At 39.5% G+C, this 18,960-nt stretch overlaps 1 protein-coding gene across 4 annotated transcripts in view; it reads left to right on the top strand.

Annotated features, from left to right (window-relative positions):
- ROBO1 (roundabout guidance receptor 1) overlaps nucleotides 1-18,507 on the top strand; it is a 680,447-nt gene extending 661,940 nt beyond the window's left edge. For all 4 annotated transcript variants that reach the window (XM_058043544.1, XM_058043535.1, XM_058043553.1 and 1 more), the window contains 5 exons: nucleotides 3,110-3,519; nucleotides 5,929-6,081; nucleotides 14,261-14,569; nucleotides 15,989-16,191; nucleotides 16,812-18,507. In XM_058043544.1, the coding sequence (XP_057899527.1) occupies nucleotides 3,110-3,519; nucleotides 5,929-6,081; nucleotides 14,261-14,569; nucleotides 15,989-16,191; nucleotides 16,812-16,826 (1,090 nt within the window). In that variant the 3' untranslated portion in view covers nucleotides 16,827-18,507. The remainder of the gene's footprint in view (nucleotides 1-3,109; nucleotides 3,520-5,928; nucleotides 6,082-14,260; nucleotides 14,570-15,988; nucleotides 16,192-16,811) is intronic.
- Nucleotides 18,508-18,960: the final 453 nt, after the last annotated feature.

The following is an 18,960-nucleotide window of genomic DNA, read 5'->3' on the forward strand; positions in this document are numbered from 1 at the left end:
GGCACAGCTTTTCCATCCCAAGTGATGGGCTTTTATTATCTTTTTCCTCCAGTGGTTTGCACATGTTGTTTATTGCCACAAATATATAAACTTACAGGCAGCATTCTATGTGGAATTTCTATTTTTAGCAAAATCTAAGCCTTTTAAAATGAAATTTATATGATTTTTCTGATTAGACTGTAGAGCTTTGATTTTTCAATGTAAGTTACTGAATATTTATAGAGGTATTTTCCAAAATGTTATTTAAAAGTTAGGTCATCTTTCTGGTTCCCATTTTGTAAGTAGGAAGCAGTTATACATATTTTTTTATAGGGGTCTATATCTGCTTTTGCTTTAGCTCCCCCTACTTTATCTGCCTTGATTTGTTTCCTTTACTCTTTATGGTTAACACTTGTACTGTGTATCTTTTCATCCTTTCCTCTTCCTTATCTTCCTGAGTCTTTAAAATCACTCTTTCCATTATGGGATGGCAAATTTCCTGTAGTTTCCATTGGCCCTGGTGCGCTGGTCCACAGAAGTGTTCATTTTAATCACTTAAATTTTCTGGGTTATTTGAGAGGTAAAGCTAGGTGGACACAAATGAAAAGGGGAAAAGCTACGTGACCAAGAGTCATGAGTGACATTCCAGAATCTCTGTGATTTTCTGGAGATTGGGAGATATGTCCTGACATACAGAATGGAGTAGACACAGGAGCAGATGGACACAAATGTGGATAACCAGCCAGCAGCTGTCTAGAAAGTAGAAATTTTGTTCAACACAAAAACTCCTGGCTGGTCACTATCAATGCCATCAAAACTTAGTGGCAGGGGAAGCTGGAAGGATGCTCCAATTTAGGCTCCTAGGGCATACCACTTACTCTTTTCGTGGACTGAAAAAATAAAATTTGTATTTATTTTGTCCCTCCTACAATGGCTAAATCTAGCTTTGCTGAAAATCTTAGAATTTGTTAGTGCCTAATTTTGTCTTTTCCATCTTACTTTTTCAAATGTTTCTTTTTTCTTTTTGCTGCATCCATCTCATCAGTTAAAGTAGTCATATAATTCTATTTATTTGATTTGTAAGGCTTGGCTGGCTACCTGTTCCATCTGCTGGTGTTGATACAACCCAGGGCTGCTGTTGAGGAATTGGGTGTCCTGTGCTCAGCAGCTGTAACCCATTCTGGAAGGGTGGGGTCCTGTTTGAATGTGGTGTGGCAATACTTTAAAATTAACAATACATTCCACATGGTGCCCTTCCACATTGATTTTGGGTGTTTTGTAAACAGTGTATAGTGACATGTTAAATGGTGTGTAATGAAAATAATGCCTGAAATGCTGTTTGTCATAATTTTATTAGCTTTACTCATAGTTGTGCTGGGTGTTATTTGCTATGGTAGTCAGAACCAGGCATCTAGAATAGGATTCTGGTTGTGAGAGTGAGTATTTCTCTGTCTAGTGAGCTTGCTGGAAATATAGCAAACTGAAATACAAACCTGTGGTCTGGAATAGTCAAAAAGCAAGGAAAAAATCTAAAGATTTAGTGGCATAGCAGGTAGTATCATGTTGAACCCAGAGCTGAGATAGGAGAAAATGTCACTGTGAAAGTGAGAACCTGCATCAGATAAAGGGAAAGAAGAATTTTTAATTCTGTGTGCCCGTGAACCAGCTGCTCTCAATTAGCCTATCCCTAAAGGTTGGCAGCTAAACTACATTTTCAAGAACCCCAACATATTTTGTAACCAGTTGCCTGTCTTCTAAAACCAAAACCTAGAGAACAGGCAAATATATCACAAGGACATTTGTCACAAGAGCTTTAAATTCAGGCTGTAAGACTTTATTGGACAAGGTCTCCAGACAAAGCAGGTACAGATTACAGGCAGCAACAGCTTCTGGGATTTGGGGGTGCTGTTATAAAATTATTATTGGATATTTATCCCTATTTTTCATTCTGTTCAGTACTTAATGCAGCAAGTGAGAAACAGTAATGATGTAGTCCAGGGAGGATCTAGTTGTCTCTTCCCATGGAGTCATAGGTCTTTCCATGCTAACATTTCTTTCCAAAATTAACATACATTCCCATTTATTAAAATAAAAAAATGAATAAATATATTTTAAAAAACCAACCAAAAATTGCATGTCACCAATACAAAAGAGTTGATTTAACCATGAGAGTCACCATTTCTCAGTGAGATAATAAGAGGACAAAATTGACAAAGGAAAATTAAATTTTTTTCAAAGCAGACTGCAGTAGAAATTCCTGTTGAGCACAGCCAGCAGAGAATGGGAGAGGCATTACTGCAGAAACTGTGTTTTCCTGCCAGACAAATGGCACTTAAAGAGTGTGTCTGTGTCCCCATGAAGAACTGTTGACAATGTTGCTACCTGGAACCTCTGAGTGAAGTATTAACTAATCTGGAACATTAATCTGATATTTTATACTTTGCCTCCTTAAGCTGGAGATACCATTACTGACAAATCAAGATCAAAATTAGTTTACCTATACGCACATTGCTACCCCTAAGGCCTAGAAGTAACAGTGTGGTAGAAAATACTTTTATTTCATCATCTAGATCAATTTTAAAAAATAATGAAGTTGCAGTCTCTCTTTTCATATCTTTCTGAATCACCAGAAGGTGGGTGGAGGGAAGATAATGTTAATGGAGCAATCTATTTGGATAGATGCATTGATAGTTTCAAGCTATATGCTTAAAGTTATTTCAAGCTATATGTTTACTGTTATTTCTTTTGCTTATACTCTCAAGGGTGCACAAATAATTTTTTAAATAGCCACATGATCTCTAACCAATTTTTTGGTTACCATTTTCTTTGCTTAGCTCTACGTGTATTATTTAGGGAAAATGAATGGCTTTATCATAAAAGTCAGTGATAAAAAAACTGTATTTAAAAATCAGGTTTCTTTGTGATAGATTTCAAGCTATATAGCTGGCAGTTCTGATTTACAGCAAAAATATAAAAAAACCAAACCTGAGCATTTCAGATATAAATTAGGTGGATTTAAAAAGGCCAGCCAAGCTTGCTGGGAAATAAAAAAACCGTTTTCATCAATCTGCTGTTTTCTCTGACTTTGTTACATGATTTCAGTTCTTCTCACCCTTGTGTTTTTATGCAGACGTCAACCTGTGAGTCCTCCACCCCCTCCAAGGCCCATCTCCCCACCTCACACCTACGGATACATCTCAGGGCCCTTGGTCTCCGACATGGACACGGACGCCCCGGAAGAGGAGGAGGACGAGGCGGATATCGAGGTGGCCAAGATGCAGAACAGGAGGCTCCTGCTGCGTGGCCTGGAGCAGACCCCTGCCTCCAGCGTCGGGGATCTGGAGAGCTCCGTGACGGGCTCCATGATCAACGGCTGGGGCTCGGCCTCCGAGGAGGACAACATCTCCAGCGGCCGCTCCAGCGTCAGCTCCTCCGACGGCTCCTTCTTCACCGACGCCGACTTTGCACAGGCCGTGGCGGCAGCCGCCGAGTACGCCGGGCTCAAAGTGGCCCGGAGGCAAATGCACGAGGCAGCAGGAGGTGGGTGATCCTCTGCTCCATGGCAGTGTTGGGGTTTCCACCTGGTCAGAGTGACCCTGAGAAAAGTTACAAAGTTTTTTTCCCAGCCCGGCGCTTGAAGGAGTCAGAGCTCTTCATTTCTCAGTCTCAAGAGGAGAGACCGAAATATGAAGAGCCCTGACTCCTTCTTGTTTATTGTTTCTTATCTATAAAATTCTTTCTCTTGTCCTGCCAAGATCTGCTCAGCAGGACAGTCCAAGGTGCTCTCTCTGCCCTCGGGGCAGTGTTTAATCTTTATACTAAAAACTACTTGTCCAATGTTTACAATTACTTTCCAATACCTATCACCTATGTTAGACAGTGAGCTTCTACTCTAAACCAATCCAAAAGTGCCACCATCACAGCAGAAGATGGAGGCCAAGAAGAAGAAGGAGAAAGGCTGGACACGCCCAGATCCCTCCATCTTGCCCCCTGAACCTCAATTCTAAAAAACCCAAAAATCTACTTTTTCACCTCAGGTTAAATTCACTATCGTTCTACTTAATTTGTCGTGGCTTGAAGATCTTCATCTAAGATAACTTGCTCCACAGGTCATAATCAAAACCACAGGCATTTTGGGCTCTGTGCCAGGGTCTCTGGGACCCCTGGCAGGGGTCTTGGCTGCTCAGGACAGCCAGAGGGATGTCCTGGATCCTGACATAGGAGAACCAAAAAAGTAGCCACAGTGGAATGAACCTGTCCATAGGCGCTTTCTGAACTCTTCTTCTTGGGATGTTTACAGGTCAGGAAGAGGCAGGACAGGAGTTTTGGTGAAACAGTTCAAATAAATTGATAAATTGCTGCTCTACAGTGTTTTTCATAAGTAGCTCGTAGTTCTTTGGTCTCACTGATCACAGACAAACACCAGCCCTGCTGGTGGATTTGTACTCAGAACTAAATGAGAGAGGGGAAAATAAAGGATTATAGAAGTCTGTCTTTTCCCAGTATAAGGCTCCCTGAGTTTTCAGTTACTCAGAAGAGTGTTTCAGCCACAAGAGAAGAAGATTTAATCCCTCTCTCTTGAAGTGTCCAAATAAATAGTAAACCTTTAGATTCATATTTTCCCTGGGTTTTTTTTTGTTTTTTTTTTTCTTTAGGAATTCTGTTCAGGCTTTTACTGCTTTATTATTGGGATGAACTGGCTTTGTGTTGGTTTCATATTTTGATAGCTGTTATGAATTGCATTTTAAATTATACAGTATGCATATGCAGCAGGGCCTTATGCATATGTTTGCGTTTTCACTTTTCCTTTCTCCTGAAATACCACTGAACATATCAAACATGTTATTTGAAATATTGTATTTTTTACAACATACTGGATACTAGTAACGCTGGATATATACAGATATACTGGATATATACAGTAGCCTTACTCGGCAAAGTGGATATTGTTACACTTCGTCTAAAGAGTACAGCAGGCTGGCATCCTGGTTTCAGGCAGTTGCATGAATGTTTTGACAATCAATCCTGTTAAACTGCCAGACCTGCAGAAGAGGTACTCTGTCACAACTGTGTCCACCCTGACTCCACAGATTTTCAACCTTCCTCCCACTTCAGATATCCTCTCCCAGTTAACAGTCCTTTGTTTCATTTCAACACAGCTGTTCATCATGAAGAGTGAGAGGGGAGGTAATTTAGTAATTCTGGATGAAATCCTGACCGATTGAAGTAGGTGGCAAAACTCCCATTCGTACCCACGGGGCCAGGATTTTATCCCTTTTGTACAAATAAATTCCTATAAATATGTGTAGAGGCTTACATGTTTAGAAAAGGTCTTTTTACATACGTTTGCTAATATTTTTGCAACAGTTAAGTTCATGTTATGCAATGATTTATATATATTGGTATTGTGTGTGCCTGACTGCATGTCCTAAAAACATGACACTTCTTATCTGCAAATAATCTGTGATAAAATGCCAGCCATCCAGCCTCAATGCATTCCTGAAAATTCCCTCAAAGTGGCAGAGGAGACTTCTGTACCCGAGACCTGCTGGTCACTTGCTCTGTTTATGGCAGGGGTGACCTTGTGTGGCCCAAGCTAGGGGAGGGGGAACCTGAAAGGGAAATGTTCTGCTCTTTCCAGAAACTGGCTGGATGGGAATCCTGCTTGTGCTTGCCTGCTGATGGATTTCGTGCTCCTGGGGCAGCAGCTACCAGCTACCAAGCAGCTGGATAATTTCTGTGCGTCCAAGCCAGACTGCCTAATGATAGGATAGCAAATGCTCCGATTTAGTTACAGCTCATTCTAAAACTGGATGAGCTTTACTATTGTTCCAGCAGTGTATTTTTAGGTTTTGTACAGCTAGAGCATTCTAATGTGAAAAGAGAAAGTATGAAAGGTCTTATTTTAGGTGAGAAGAATAATGGCTATTGTTCTATCACCATTTGCAGGCCGTAGACATTTTCATGCATCGCACTGTCCCAGACCCACCAGCCCTGTATCCACCGACAGCAACATGAGTGCTGTTGTAATACAGAAGGTCCGACCTGCCAAAAAGCAAAAACACCAGCCAGGACATCTGCGCAGAGAAGTCTACACAGATGGTGAGTCCACTGAAACGGGTGAAAGCCTCAGTGAACCTTTCTAAATGTGCATTCAGTGTGTGCGCATGAAATTTTTCCGCAGAGATAACGCCGCGTTTCAGAATTCAGTGATTTGTGTTTCCTGTTGCTAAACAAGCTGAACAGTTTAATCATTTTAAATGCCAGAGTTCCTTAATACTGTACATTGATGCTGCCACTCCAGAGCCTTGCACCTGTTTTCTATAGTGTCCTAATCGGCTAATTACCGTCATTAGTTAAGAGCCCAGATAGCTTAAATAGTACAGTCATTGAGAATAATGCTTGGTTAGGATTAAAATCTTCATTCACGTGACCGGCTATTAAAACCTTCAGAATGTGCCTTTTCCTGAAAAAAAGCAATTCACTGTTCAAATGGTGGGCAGCACAAATTCAGTGAATTGTAATCCTGGCCACAGCATTGTTGCAAGCGGTTACTTTGTGAGTGAAAGCAAAATCTAATCATCTTCTCTCGTGCCTTCACACACAATATCAACTCTTGCTGAAAAGGTAGTGCTTGTATTCTCTTGGGGGTGTAGGATGATAATGCAAACATTGTGATGTTGTCTAGAGAGAGCCTTTAATGAAAATGCCTCAGGTGGTGCAGCTTTTATTAAAGCACTGCCTTCCAGTTGTATGAAACAATCCGTGGGCTTTGTTGGAAATTCATGTAAGATAAATTCCCCAAGACTTAACCCATCTTGTCAAGTTTGCAGAATTTGCTAACAGGGGGAGATGTGGGGGAAGGGGAGGGGAGGGAAGGGAAAAGGAGAGAAGGGCAGAGCTCCCCACCTCCTGCTTCTCTCCAACAACAATCTGATTAGGACTTTCATTACCAGCCTGAATTTTTTCAAAGAGGGGCATCATTTGCCATTATCATATGAAAGGCTAATATTATAGATCCTTATCCAGGGTTACAAGAAGGGAGTTTTGAACCACTTCTCCCTGTGATTCCTGCCACTTGACGAAAAAATTTAATACAAAGCTCAAAGCACGATGAGCAGAAGTAATTTAGCGATGAGTGGTTGTCCGTGCTATTATCTGTACTTTATTGGGAGCATTTTCTCTCAGTAGCATCTATCTGATATTAGGCTGCATTAAATGCTGGCATGACACAGTGCACCTGGGCCTCTTGGATTGTGCCCAGGCCCCTTCTGTCAGCCAAACTGAGCTGTTGGAATATTATCTGATTTCAAGAGGTTATTACAGTGCTTTTGTGCATGTTTGCTTCTGTGAAAGGACAACACAAGGTGTAAATCCCAAAACTGTACCAGAAACATTACGTTTATGAGGCTCCTGTAATGGCATTTCACTGGATTTTTATTGACATTTTATCAGCTTTTATTCTCTTGAAGAGAATGCTCTTAACTGAAATAATTGGCAAAGCATCAAGCCTCAATACAAACACAATAGTTAGGATATCAGAAATAAATAAATAAAGGTGTTTTATGTGGCCATTTGCTTCTAACACAGGGATAAATAAGAGGTGGGTGGTGTATTTGATGACAGGTTTTTTGTGAAAGTAGTTATACAGATTTAAATCATAGAACCATTGTCATTAGATGTTGCAATATAAATTTGACAATCATGATCAATATTTGTTTTGTGTTATGTAGCACCTGCTTACTTCAGCATATTTTCTAATTAGGTAAGAATTTCCACTAACCTTTTTATAGTGCAATACAATGTGGTCATTCAGGGAATAGCAAATTATGGCTTTAATTCCTGCAGATCTAATAAAATCCAGTTCAAAGGTTGAAGGACATTTTTGGTTTAGATATTTTTTTAATTATTATTTTTTCCCCTCAATCTATTTGCATAAGTATATTTGGAACCTTACTGTACATTCTAACCATTCACTTTAATAGCCTCATCTAGTATATTGCGACCCTCTAGAATTAGCTATAAAGTAACAATGCAGTAATTGTTTTCCTTAGGTGGAGAAAAGTGGTATGGATGCATGAATGAAACATTTAAGCGTAGATATACTTAGGTTTTTATACTGGCTTGATGACTATTATTTATATTTTTTTTTATAGAGGAGTACCTGATACAGAGTGGCTTTTTTCCTCATAATGAGTAAACATATATGTGTTTGTAGTAGTTGGGAAATAAAAAGCAGAAGTATTCAATAAATAGTGAAAAAAGAAAAATATTTTCCTTCATTACTTTCTCAGGCTCTTAAATGGAATTTTAAAGAATTGCATAGAAAGAATTTTTTACTGTTCCCAAATTACCTGAATTAGTACTTGCTAGTAGTTCTATGAAATTCAAGTGTAATGAAGAATTTATATGATTAGTTAACAGGAAAAATATTCTACAGACAAATCTGTGAAAGAGATTGGCCTTTCTGAAGGTGTGTTTGTTACTAATGTAGCAATAAAAGGCCTACTACTACCTATTTTTAAATAAGAGTGCTCTCTGATCTACTCTGCACAGTCCAAGTAGTAACAATTTTCTATTTTCTGTGAGCAATAGTTCAAGTCAGTTACTACTTCATGTGGGATGGGATTTCAAGTCTCTTGTTTTGTTCCTTGACAGTCATCCAGGCAGTGAAATGTTCTTCATATTTGTTGCTAAAAAATCTTTGCACGGTAGGTGGTAAGGATTAAAATGTATGAATTTTTAATTGCTCTTCCATCTAGCCTTTTAGGAGGGTTTACATTCTTGCATAACAAGAACCAACTAGCAGATGTACCCTCCTTCTCAACCTTGACTGACCTACTTACATATTTAATTTAGAAAACCAAACTTTAAAAGGCTATGTTTGTCTTTTCTAAAAATATATATGGGAGACTCTCCTCTGAACTGTCTTGAATTGATTTATCAGTTGTTACAAACCCTAGAATTGTAAGCATTTAGATAAAAAGGATAAAAGTACTTTGCCATTGTTCTGATTCAGTAGGTCTTTCAGGAGAAATTATGCCTTTCACAGTTCACATGAGATTTTAAATCCTGATTCTTCTTTAAATCTCTGAGTGAGGAAAAAATACTAAACAGTTTTGCAACTAACTGGCTGAGACTGTAACTGAGTTATTTAGCTGTGTTACCAATGACATGATGTCAGGGCAGCTGAATTTCTCACAAAAGGCAGTTGAACATCTGCCAAATATTCCTTGAATTTTCGCTTGGAAATGTTAAGCCTTTATGCATGCCAACACCATTTGTACTTTTTGTCTCCCTCTGCCTGTGCAGTACAAAACAATCTACTCCGTATGAAGCAAATTTTAGCAAGGTACAAAAAAAGTAGGAATGCATTTCTTACTCTGCTAAAAATCAGGTTGTTACTGAATTATAATAATTTTCAGATGCTTGTCCTCTTCTCAGTCCTTACTTCTGAGCCCATTATATTTTTTAAATACAGAATTTTTTACTTGAGGGAGGTTATGTGGAGTGAAAATTGTTTTGATAATTATGCAAATGTACATAGAAAAAAAAAGGCAACAGTTTTCATACATCATACTGGGCTTTGCTGTATTAATTTGTCCATTCAGTTATTGTGTACAGTGTGAGCCATGTTTCTTGAGAGACAAAGCTTGAAAACAACTTCACTACATGAATAATAGCTCAGATTATGATGTGTCTGGAAATCTTAAATGCTGGCTAAGGCTTTGTCAGGAACAAGACTGAGTTTTGCCTACCAGCAGGAACAAAATAGACTAAAAATTCACTGTGTATCTTGCAGAATGATAGAATGGCCTAGGTTGGAAGGAACCTCAAAGGTTATGTGGTTCTAAACTCTGCCATGGCCAGGGACACCTTAGACCAGGTTGCTCAGAGCCCCATACAGCCTTGCCTTGAACACTTCCAGGGGCCTTCTTCAGTATTGCATCAAATCTGTAACTGCTGTTTTCTTCAGGGTATGACTGAAAAAATCTGCAGCTTGATGGAGTTTAAAAGAGAGAGTTGCCTAATGAAGCCTAATTCCCTCATTGGTCACTACTTACAATTCATCTTCTTGTGCTTATTTGTGGCGTCTCCACTTTAGTGTTAAACTAATTTAGCAGATTATTTTTCCTCAACACTGTTTAGCTTATGCCTTGGCTCCTGTGTGTGTTCTCATTTAGAAAATTATCCTCTCCCCTTTCAAAAGACACCTATGGAAGGTTTCTCCTGTAGGAGAAACCTTTCTCCTGAGCTATGAAATGGCATCCATTAATTGTTTGAGTTACATGGGAAGCAGGATAACAGTGATACATAGACATGAATGAAACATGTGAGCACAGCTGACCTTTAACAAATACTTCTGAGTTCTTTCCGTTGGTTTGATGTTGCTTTGTGATTTATTTTTATTCCTTACAATGGAAGCTTCCATTTTGCTTTTAATAAGAAGTGTGCCAGTTTGTACTCGAGGAGGTAGATTGAATCTGGATTTTCTCTGTGATCTGAGCTGTTAAAATAAATACCACAGGGGTGTAATAGTGTTGACCTCTGAAAGGGATTTTTTTTCCCTCTGTTAAGGATTCTTCTCAGTCAGAAGCACTGTGTTATAATGAAGATTTTTATAGTTTCCCTGCAGGTTGCAAAAATGTTCTTGAAAGCAAATATCACTTTTCTTTAGTTATTACTGTACCTACCATAGAGCTGCTGCCAGTTTATGAAATATTTTATATCAGTGCATCTTCCCTTTCCATAGTGAAGATTCAACACCACTTTGTTCCTTGTCCTGTGTAGCTGTAGAGGATTCTTGAACAAAGTAGTTTGTTCCGAGCTCTATTTCACAGGCTACAGGAATGTTCCTTCCCTTCATATTTGTTCAGCCATGGCACATCTGCTGGACACGGGCTCCAAGGGAGGCTGAAAAGGCTCATGTTGGATATCTACACTCCCTTTACATCAGCAGGTTCCAGAGAAGGGCTGTTCAGTGCTTTATTGAAGAGAAAGTGAGTGGAGCATGCAAGACACAAGACATTGCATTGTCCTGGTTTCAGCTGGGGTAGAGTTAATTTCTTCTCAGCAGCTGTTACAGGGCTTTGTTTTGGATCAGAATAAGAATGGTGTTGATGATGTTTTTTTATTAAGGTGTGTTTATCCTAAGTCAACAACTTTTTTTTTTTAATCTTATCTTATGCACTGCCAAGTGAGGAGGTGCACAGAAGAAACTGGGAGGGAGCATAGCTGGGACAGGTGACCCAAACTGACCCAAGGGATGTTCCACACCATGGAACGTTGTGTCCAGTACATAAACTGGGGATTTACTCAGAGAGGTTCAGGAAGAGGGGTCTGGCATTCATTGGTCAGTGGATGGTGACCGAATTGGGTGACCAGTGGGTGGTGAGCAATTGCATTGTGCATCACTTTTTTTTCCCCTCATTGTTATCATTATTGTTATTGTTTACCATTATTGTATTATTTTCCTTTTCAATTATTAAACTATTCTTAGCTCAACAAACAACTTTTATTTTGATTGTCCTCCCCATTCCACTGGGATGAGAGAGGTGAAAGGTTGAGCAAGTGGCTGAGAGGAATTTCATCTCCAGCTGGGCTTAAAACCATGACAGTCCTTTTTAGTGCCCAGCAGGCACCCCACAGGGTTGAGATAAGGACAAATCTGACCAGAGTTAAAAGAAAAGCTCTGGTTGCAAAAGTCTACACTTCTGAGTTTGAGTATCTTCATTTTGAGTCGGTGTGTCCTCTTCTGAGGGAAGATCTACTGTGAGAAGAAAGTTTTCCTCAGGAAGGAAAGAATTGTTGGAATCTCCACAGGCTAATTTGGAGTTTGTCTTATTTTTTAATCCAAGTTCTGTAATTGCTAATAGTAATTGCTGTAAGTGTTCTGTGAGGGGTGGGGTCCATCTTCAGCCTTGCTTTGGAAGAATAGTTCTTGTGCTCAATGAGCTTTAGTCTGGATTGACATGGATTTATGCAGTGGGCTTTCGAGGAACAAATTGCACACAACTGAGGTCTTAGGCAGACTTCACATGATTGCTGATTTGTGAGAGGTTATATACTTACATAAACTTCTTCATAATAACACTTTCTGCAACAGGTATTAACTCTTAAGATGCCATGGGTGTGGGTCTTTGTGATTCAGAAATAAAAATTTGCATCTACAGAGCTGGGCAGCCCAGTGAAAGTAGTTTGGTTTGGACCTCACCTGCCACCAAAGAGCATTTTTGGACATTTTTAGAAGAGGGAGTCTGAGTGCTACTCTGATGGCTGGAATTACAGACTTCCACTGCTGAGGCTGTGTACTGAACAGAGGGTACCTCTCCAAACCATGTTTAGCAGTTACAGATAACAAAGGAATGCAGCATAAATGATTCTGAGCTTTCTTGCCAAGTATGTTGTAAGGCTTGGTGCTGTGACCACTTCTCTGTGAGTCTGTTCCAGTGCCCAGCCACTCTCTGGGTGAAGAACCTTTTCCTGATATCCAGTCTAAACCTCCCCTTCATTTTGATTCAGCCACTTAGTTTATCCAAGCTTACATTATTCCTTTTTAGGGTTTGCAAATGACAGTCTGTTTTCTTAAAAGATACCTGCAAATATTGAGTGTTAGGTAGATACTCAAAATTAAGTCTCAATAGTCAGTTGTTTACCTTTAGCTGCTCTCCAAAACTGCTAAAATCAACAAACAAACTACCCTGATGGGGTTTATTTGTTTGTTTGTTTGTTGTGGGGGTTTTTTTTTCCACCAAGACAGTAGAGTTATTGCAGCAGGATATAATTTCCCTGAAGTATGTCCAACATTATGAACCCTACTCTTTGACATCATTTTTCCTCATCATTCCAGTCCAGCCAATTGATAAAATTTCTAGTCTTGTTTAAGACAGGATAATTCCAAGATATGTCATCAGGTGAGTGTGGTGGATGGTTCCCAGTAAGCTTGCACACAACACTGAATTCTGCATTGCTTCATCTTTCCACAGGGCTGGATCAAGTCACTCATGCTTTGTGTCCCTGGAAAACCTCTCAAAAATGTCTGGCATCTGCCATATCTGAACTTATATGTTTATATTAGATATCTACTTTTTCTTACTCAGGATTACTACCTTTATTTTTGGCCTGATGTAGGTAAATTTAAGTTGAAACATTTCATGGAATAGACTCAGAATTAGCTGTATATATAGTGATGGTGTTTGAGAAACACAGCTGCTCCCTGATTTTTGTGGAAGTAGAAAGCACACTATTACAAAAGGCTGAAGTTTCAATTTTTAATAGTGATAGGTTTTTTTCCTAGCAATTTCACTTGAGAATATTAGCCTCATCTCACTTTTTTAAACTGTTGTTCTCTTAAATCCATATGAATTGTGCCTATACCTTTATTGTGAACTGCTTTTGTATTGCCACTCCCTTGTTTGACTCCTGTATTTTTTTCTTCACGTTAATATTCCACAGAGCACTGTTTTATCTTGATCAACATTTTACATATTCTACTTTTATGTCCTAATGCAGGAATAGAAAATTATAATGAAGTAAATAATGTTTGTTCTTTATAAATAGCATTTTTAAAAGTTCAGTATTTTAGAACCCCTTAAGCTGTGCTAATTTAAAGAGACAATTCCAGAAGACTTTGTGTGTCTTTTCTTCTTTTTTTTTTTGGTTTTTTTTTTCTGAGAGCTTATTACTTCATTGACTGTGCGTTTTTTTTTTTTTTAATATGTCATGACATAACAACAAACATCAAGGATATGTGTGTTATTTTAACCTACTATTTTAAAGGAAGAGTCTAATAATGCACATAGTTTATCTTTACATATGTCAGCAACGCATCTGATACATGTTCTTACATCCCAGCTCGTTTGCTTTAATGCTCACTTCACTGAAGACCTCAAGCAATTGCAGCACAAGCTGTTGTATTCTTGAATGGACTTAGGAAACAATTACAAATGTCAGGAAGGAGATGTTATTATCCTTAATACTTTGTTGTTATCCATAACTGATATCCAAGAGCCTGAAGTTTTTGGTAATGATTTTTGAGAAAATATTGTGATTTGCAAAGGCATGGAGAGGTCATCCTTTGTGTTTTTAAAGCTCAAGCGTTTGGAAAAATACCCATCAGCAGTTTCAACAGTAACATAACACTTCTGGGGGTGGAGAGAGGAGGGGGCAGAAAGCAAACAAGAGCGTCTGTTTCTTCAGTTCAAAGTCAAATGTTATTTCTTAATTTCACTGGTGTGCAATGTCACTGTAATTACTCTCAATTTCTCTTTTGCCCCCCCAGATCTGCCCCCTCCCCCAGTGCCCCCTCCGGCCATCAAGTCCCCGACGGCGCAGTCCAAGGCGCAGCTGGAGGTGCGGCCGGCGCTGCTGCCCAAGCTGGCCTCGGTGGACGGCAGGACGGACAGAGCGGCGGACAGGAAGGGAGCCAGCTACAAGGGCAGGGACGGGGCGGAGGGCAGGCAGCACCCCGACCTGCGGACGGGCTCGGCCGAGCGCCGGGAGCCCCTGGAGCCGCCGGGAGACGGCAAAGCGCGAGCCGGCAAAGCACCAAAACGCGACGGCGCACCAGCAAAAAGTCATCTTCTCCAAGGTGGTTCTGCCTGCCCGGGGCGGGCTGGAGGGCTGGGAGTTGGGCACTGGGAGCTCTGCAGGCTGGCGGTGGGGAATTAGAGCTGCTGAGGTGCCACTGTTTATCATAACTGTGGTGTTGATATGGGGCACGCTGGAGGATCTTCTTGGGGCAAGACGAGCTTACTACAAGCTTACATATCATTCCTTTTTTATTTTGCTGCCCTTAGACCCATCATGTATTAAAGGCAATGCTGAGAAAACCAAAAAGAAATATTCCTCAAGAGTTGTAAGGATCAGTATCCCTGCTCCTACCATACACTTGTAGTCTACTTATATTTGATGTATTTAATTATAATCTGGTTTATAAGGAGACTGAGTGAAGTCAGTAGATCTGTAAGTCAGAAACTTAACTGTCCAACCAAAGGATATGCACTTGGCCAATTTTTAGAGGACAAAAGGACACTTGGCCCATTTTGCCAATTTGTAGAGCACAAAGGGACAAACCAAAAGGAAATTTGCCGATTTGTAGAGGACAAAAGGACATTGGTCAATTTGTAGTGGACAAAAGGATGCTTGGCCCATTTTGCCAATTTGTAGAGGACAAAGGGACAAACCAGAGGACAAACCAGAATGATACCTGGTCCTGTTTCAAGAGTAAGTAAGAAAGCCCTAGTAGTTGTGGATTAATTATAAATGCTAACCCACACAGCATTATATGAGCCAGGCCTGATCAAAGAAATCTCTTATATATGAAAAGTGCTAAATTTACTAATTAGGGGAACATGCCAGGAGTTCACCAAGAGCACAGATTGATACAAATGCCTGGTCCTGATATTGATACAAATATCTGGTTCTTTCTACCTACAGGTATTTAGGGATAACATCAGGGGTGTTTGGATATTAGTTGGTTGAATGGGCGTGTAAATAAAAGTTTGATTGCAGTGGATTGCTGTAGAGAAAAGTTATTAGAATGCTCCCATAGAGGATGGTGGTGAAATATTTAAGCATGGCCCCTGATTGTGTCTCAAATTCAGCCTGAGAAATGCAGGGTCCAGTATTTACATGGAGTGAGTTCCCTGTATCATACTTGTATTCTCATTTCCTCCTACTCTGTCATATCAAATATATATACAGGGGCTGAGTTTTTTTTTTTTTCATTTTCCTGTAGAACACAGACCAGGTATCCTAAATGGAAATGAAATGGACACTAATCATGAATTAGTTTTTCTGCAGCGAACGTTACCATGTAAAGACTATACATTTCCCTGAGAAAGCTTCTATAGTGCTGCTATGGAAGCAGCATATTTCATGTTCTTGTCAGGCATCACTTTAAACCTCCTGAGAATCATAAAAAGTAAATCAACTGCATGCAGAAATTTTAGGTTCACAGTGTCTCTGGGCTAGTAAACATAACAACGTTAAACATTTCATTATACAGAGGACATCCTGCCATATTCTAGACCAACGTTTCCAACATCAAATAATCCCAGAGATCCCAGCTCCTCCAGCTCCATGTCGTCAAGAGGGTCAGGAGGCAGACAGAGGGCAGATCAAGCAAATCTAGCCCGAAGGAATGTTGCAGAAATGCAAGTACTGGGAGCCTATGAACAAGGAGAAGAGGAAGAGGAAGAAGAGATGGAGGTAACTGCATTTGCAATACTGAAGATGACTGCAATAAAGCTGGTTTGGTTTTTTTAGACAGCTGCCAGAAAAAACACTTTTGAACCAGAAATATTTCTGTTCAGGAAAATTAGTGCATTTATGTGTCCATTAATGTTATGCCCAATCCAAGTAAACAGATTTGGAATGTGTCAAAACATAGAAACAAATCATATATAGTATAATGTGTCACCACAGTAAAACTTATGGAACAGGACTTGCAGAAATACAATAGTTTGAAGAGCACTTTGCACTACCCAGATTCTTTCAAAACTGAAAATAAAGAACTAGAGCATCTAAGAACACCATGGCATTGCCTTTCACATCTTTTGACAGTTTATAATTCTGTAAATACTAAGATACAATTTTTTTATTAGATACTTAGATACAATTTTTTTTCTTTACTTTTTCTGCCTAATGATATTGATTCAGTTTTATATACTGATTGTAGAAAGGGTGACCAACACACAGTCACACTGCTGTGCATAATTTAAAGTAGTAATCATCATTTAAAGGTAGAAAATCTCTAAGAAATATGTAAAATAAATTGTAAATTATAAAGGTTAACATGTATTAATTCATATCCTCTTTTTTTAATACAGGAAACAGAAAGCTGAAGACAACGACATGTACTGTAACAGGCTTTTAAAATCTAATCAGAAAAAAATAAATCACTTAAGATGCCTCAAGTCTGATGATGTTTGACGCCAGAAATAATGTTCAGTGCAATCAGAGTGTACAATTTTTCCTTTTTCCTCATGCCATCAGAATGCTAGTTTTTATTTTACTCCTTCTTTGTAAACCCTCCTCTCTAGGAACGGCCCTCGCCTACTCCGCAACGCCGAGCGCGTCACCTTGGCTGCCCCAGCAGGCAGGGGAGCTGCTCTCGGAGGCGCTTGGGCCAGCTGCTGCTCCAGGATTGGGCCAGGAGGGAATTCCAGGGCCTGGGATTCCCGTGTTTCTCCCCAGCCCGGCGGTGCTGAGTGCGCTGCCAGCTCTGCAGTGAGCCAGAGGTGACCCCGCGAGGGACACGGCGGTGACCGAAGGGCTGCGCAGGGGAGCCGTGCACAGCAGCCTCTGCTTCTCGGGGCTCCTCTGCGCTCTGCAGCCGCTGCAAAGGCCATCTTGCAGGTTAACACACTCTGTGTGTCTTGTGGTCTGCCAGTCTCTTGCTAACCTTTTGCAGATGATACAGTTTGACAAATGAAAGTAAAATTAATTTGGGACGAGATGGCTCTTATTGTAAATATGTACTCATTTTAAACCCCTGTGGTACTTTGATTTGTCTTTCCATTTTCATCATTAAATACATTCTTATTAAAAATGTCCTTTGGGATAGGCAGGAGGTAAGCCAATGTGATTGCTATTTGCCTAATCATAGCATGAGCAAGTTTATCTAAAACTTTTTTCCAATTTTCAGCTTCAACACTGCTTATGAAAAAAAACCAATGGACATTTTTAGTAACAATTAGGTAATATCATCAACTGCTACTGGCCCAAATCTCAGACCTCTACTTGTGTCAATTCACCTTAAAGAAGAAGTGCCACTTAAAGAAGTTTTGTTTGATCTTGGCAATGATTTTTTGTAATGCACTGCTTATCTTTTTTTTTTTTTTTGGTTTTAAAAGCACAATCACTAAACTTTGTTTGTAAACCATTGTAACTATTAACCTTTTTTTTTTGTCTTATTGAAAATGTTAAGCATTTGTTTGGGATATTTTTCATCTTTTTGTTAATGCTCTATGTTTGTATTTGGAATATTTGAATGATGACAGATGGTAAAGTAACAAATGTTAATGTGGGCCATAATCAAAACACTTCTCACTTTTCCTGGACTTACAGAAAATTACCAATTTTTCTGTGGCCTCTTTCAACATTGGATTATCATAAAGCTGAAATAGAGGCATTAGTTGCATTGAATTTGCCAAATGATGTCCTCTGTCTGTAGATTTTCTGATCTTTTTTGTAATTATAAAATTTCTTTGTCATTGGTGCTAATGGAAAAATGTGTGTTTGTTTATTGACAGCTATCAGGACTAGCCCCAATGGAAACAAAAAGGAAAAAAAAAAGTGTTTTGGTGTTTACCGAGGACTGAAATTTTTCATTTAGCTAATTTTTAAAGAAAGGTTCCATAGAAAGGGTGTGCAGTACTAAAGGAAAATCCATGTGATTAATGTTTTCATTATGTTCATGTAAGAAACCTCATATTTTAGCCATAATTTTGCATACTGAGGATCCAATAATCAGAAAAGTAATTTTTGTCACATTATTTATTAAAAATGTTCTCAAATACATTATCTTTTCTGTGTAGTTTCTTATGTTCCCTGAAGCATAATTTTAGGGGTAACTCTAATCTTATTTCTATTGGCAAGAGCCAGGATCTGTTCCACTGAAATCATACAGCTACAGTAGCATGAGCAAATGGGGAGAGCTGAATGCAGCCTAGGATTTTACATAATTACAGCTGATTGCCTTAAAGATCTGATTTCTGGGTGCTTCATGGACTGTGATAATGAAAACTTCTCTCAGCCTGCCAATTTCCAGAGAGGGCTGATGAAGAAAATGTGCACCAACAAAGCATTCACCTCAGGGGTGAGACACATTGGCTACAAAGGAGGTGAGATCCAAGTAAGTGAAGAGGATGAGTGTTTAGGATGTTTGTTGGGACCTGCACAAATTCAGGTTTCCTTTTCATGCTTGCTGTCCTGTAGTTGGCAGAGCCCTGCTGTGGGTCATGGTGGAGTAGGTGA

This window comes from Melospiza georgiana, chromosome 2 (genome assembly GCF_028018845.1).
Source record: "Melospiza georgiana isolate bMelGeo1 chromosome 2, bMelGeo1.pri, whole genome shotgun sequence".
Taxonomy (NCBI): domain Eukaryota; kingdom Metazoa; phylum Chordata; class Aves; order Passeriformes; family Passerellidae; genus Melospiza; species Melospiza georgiana.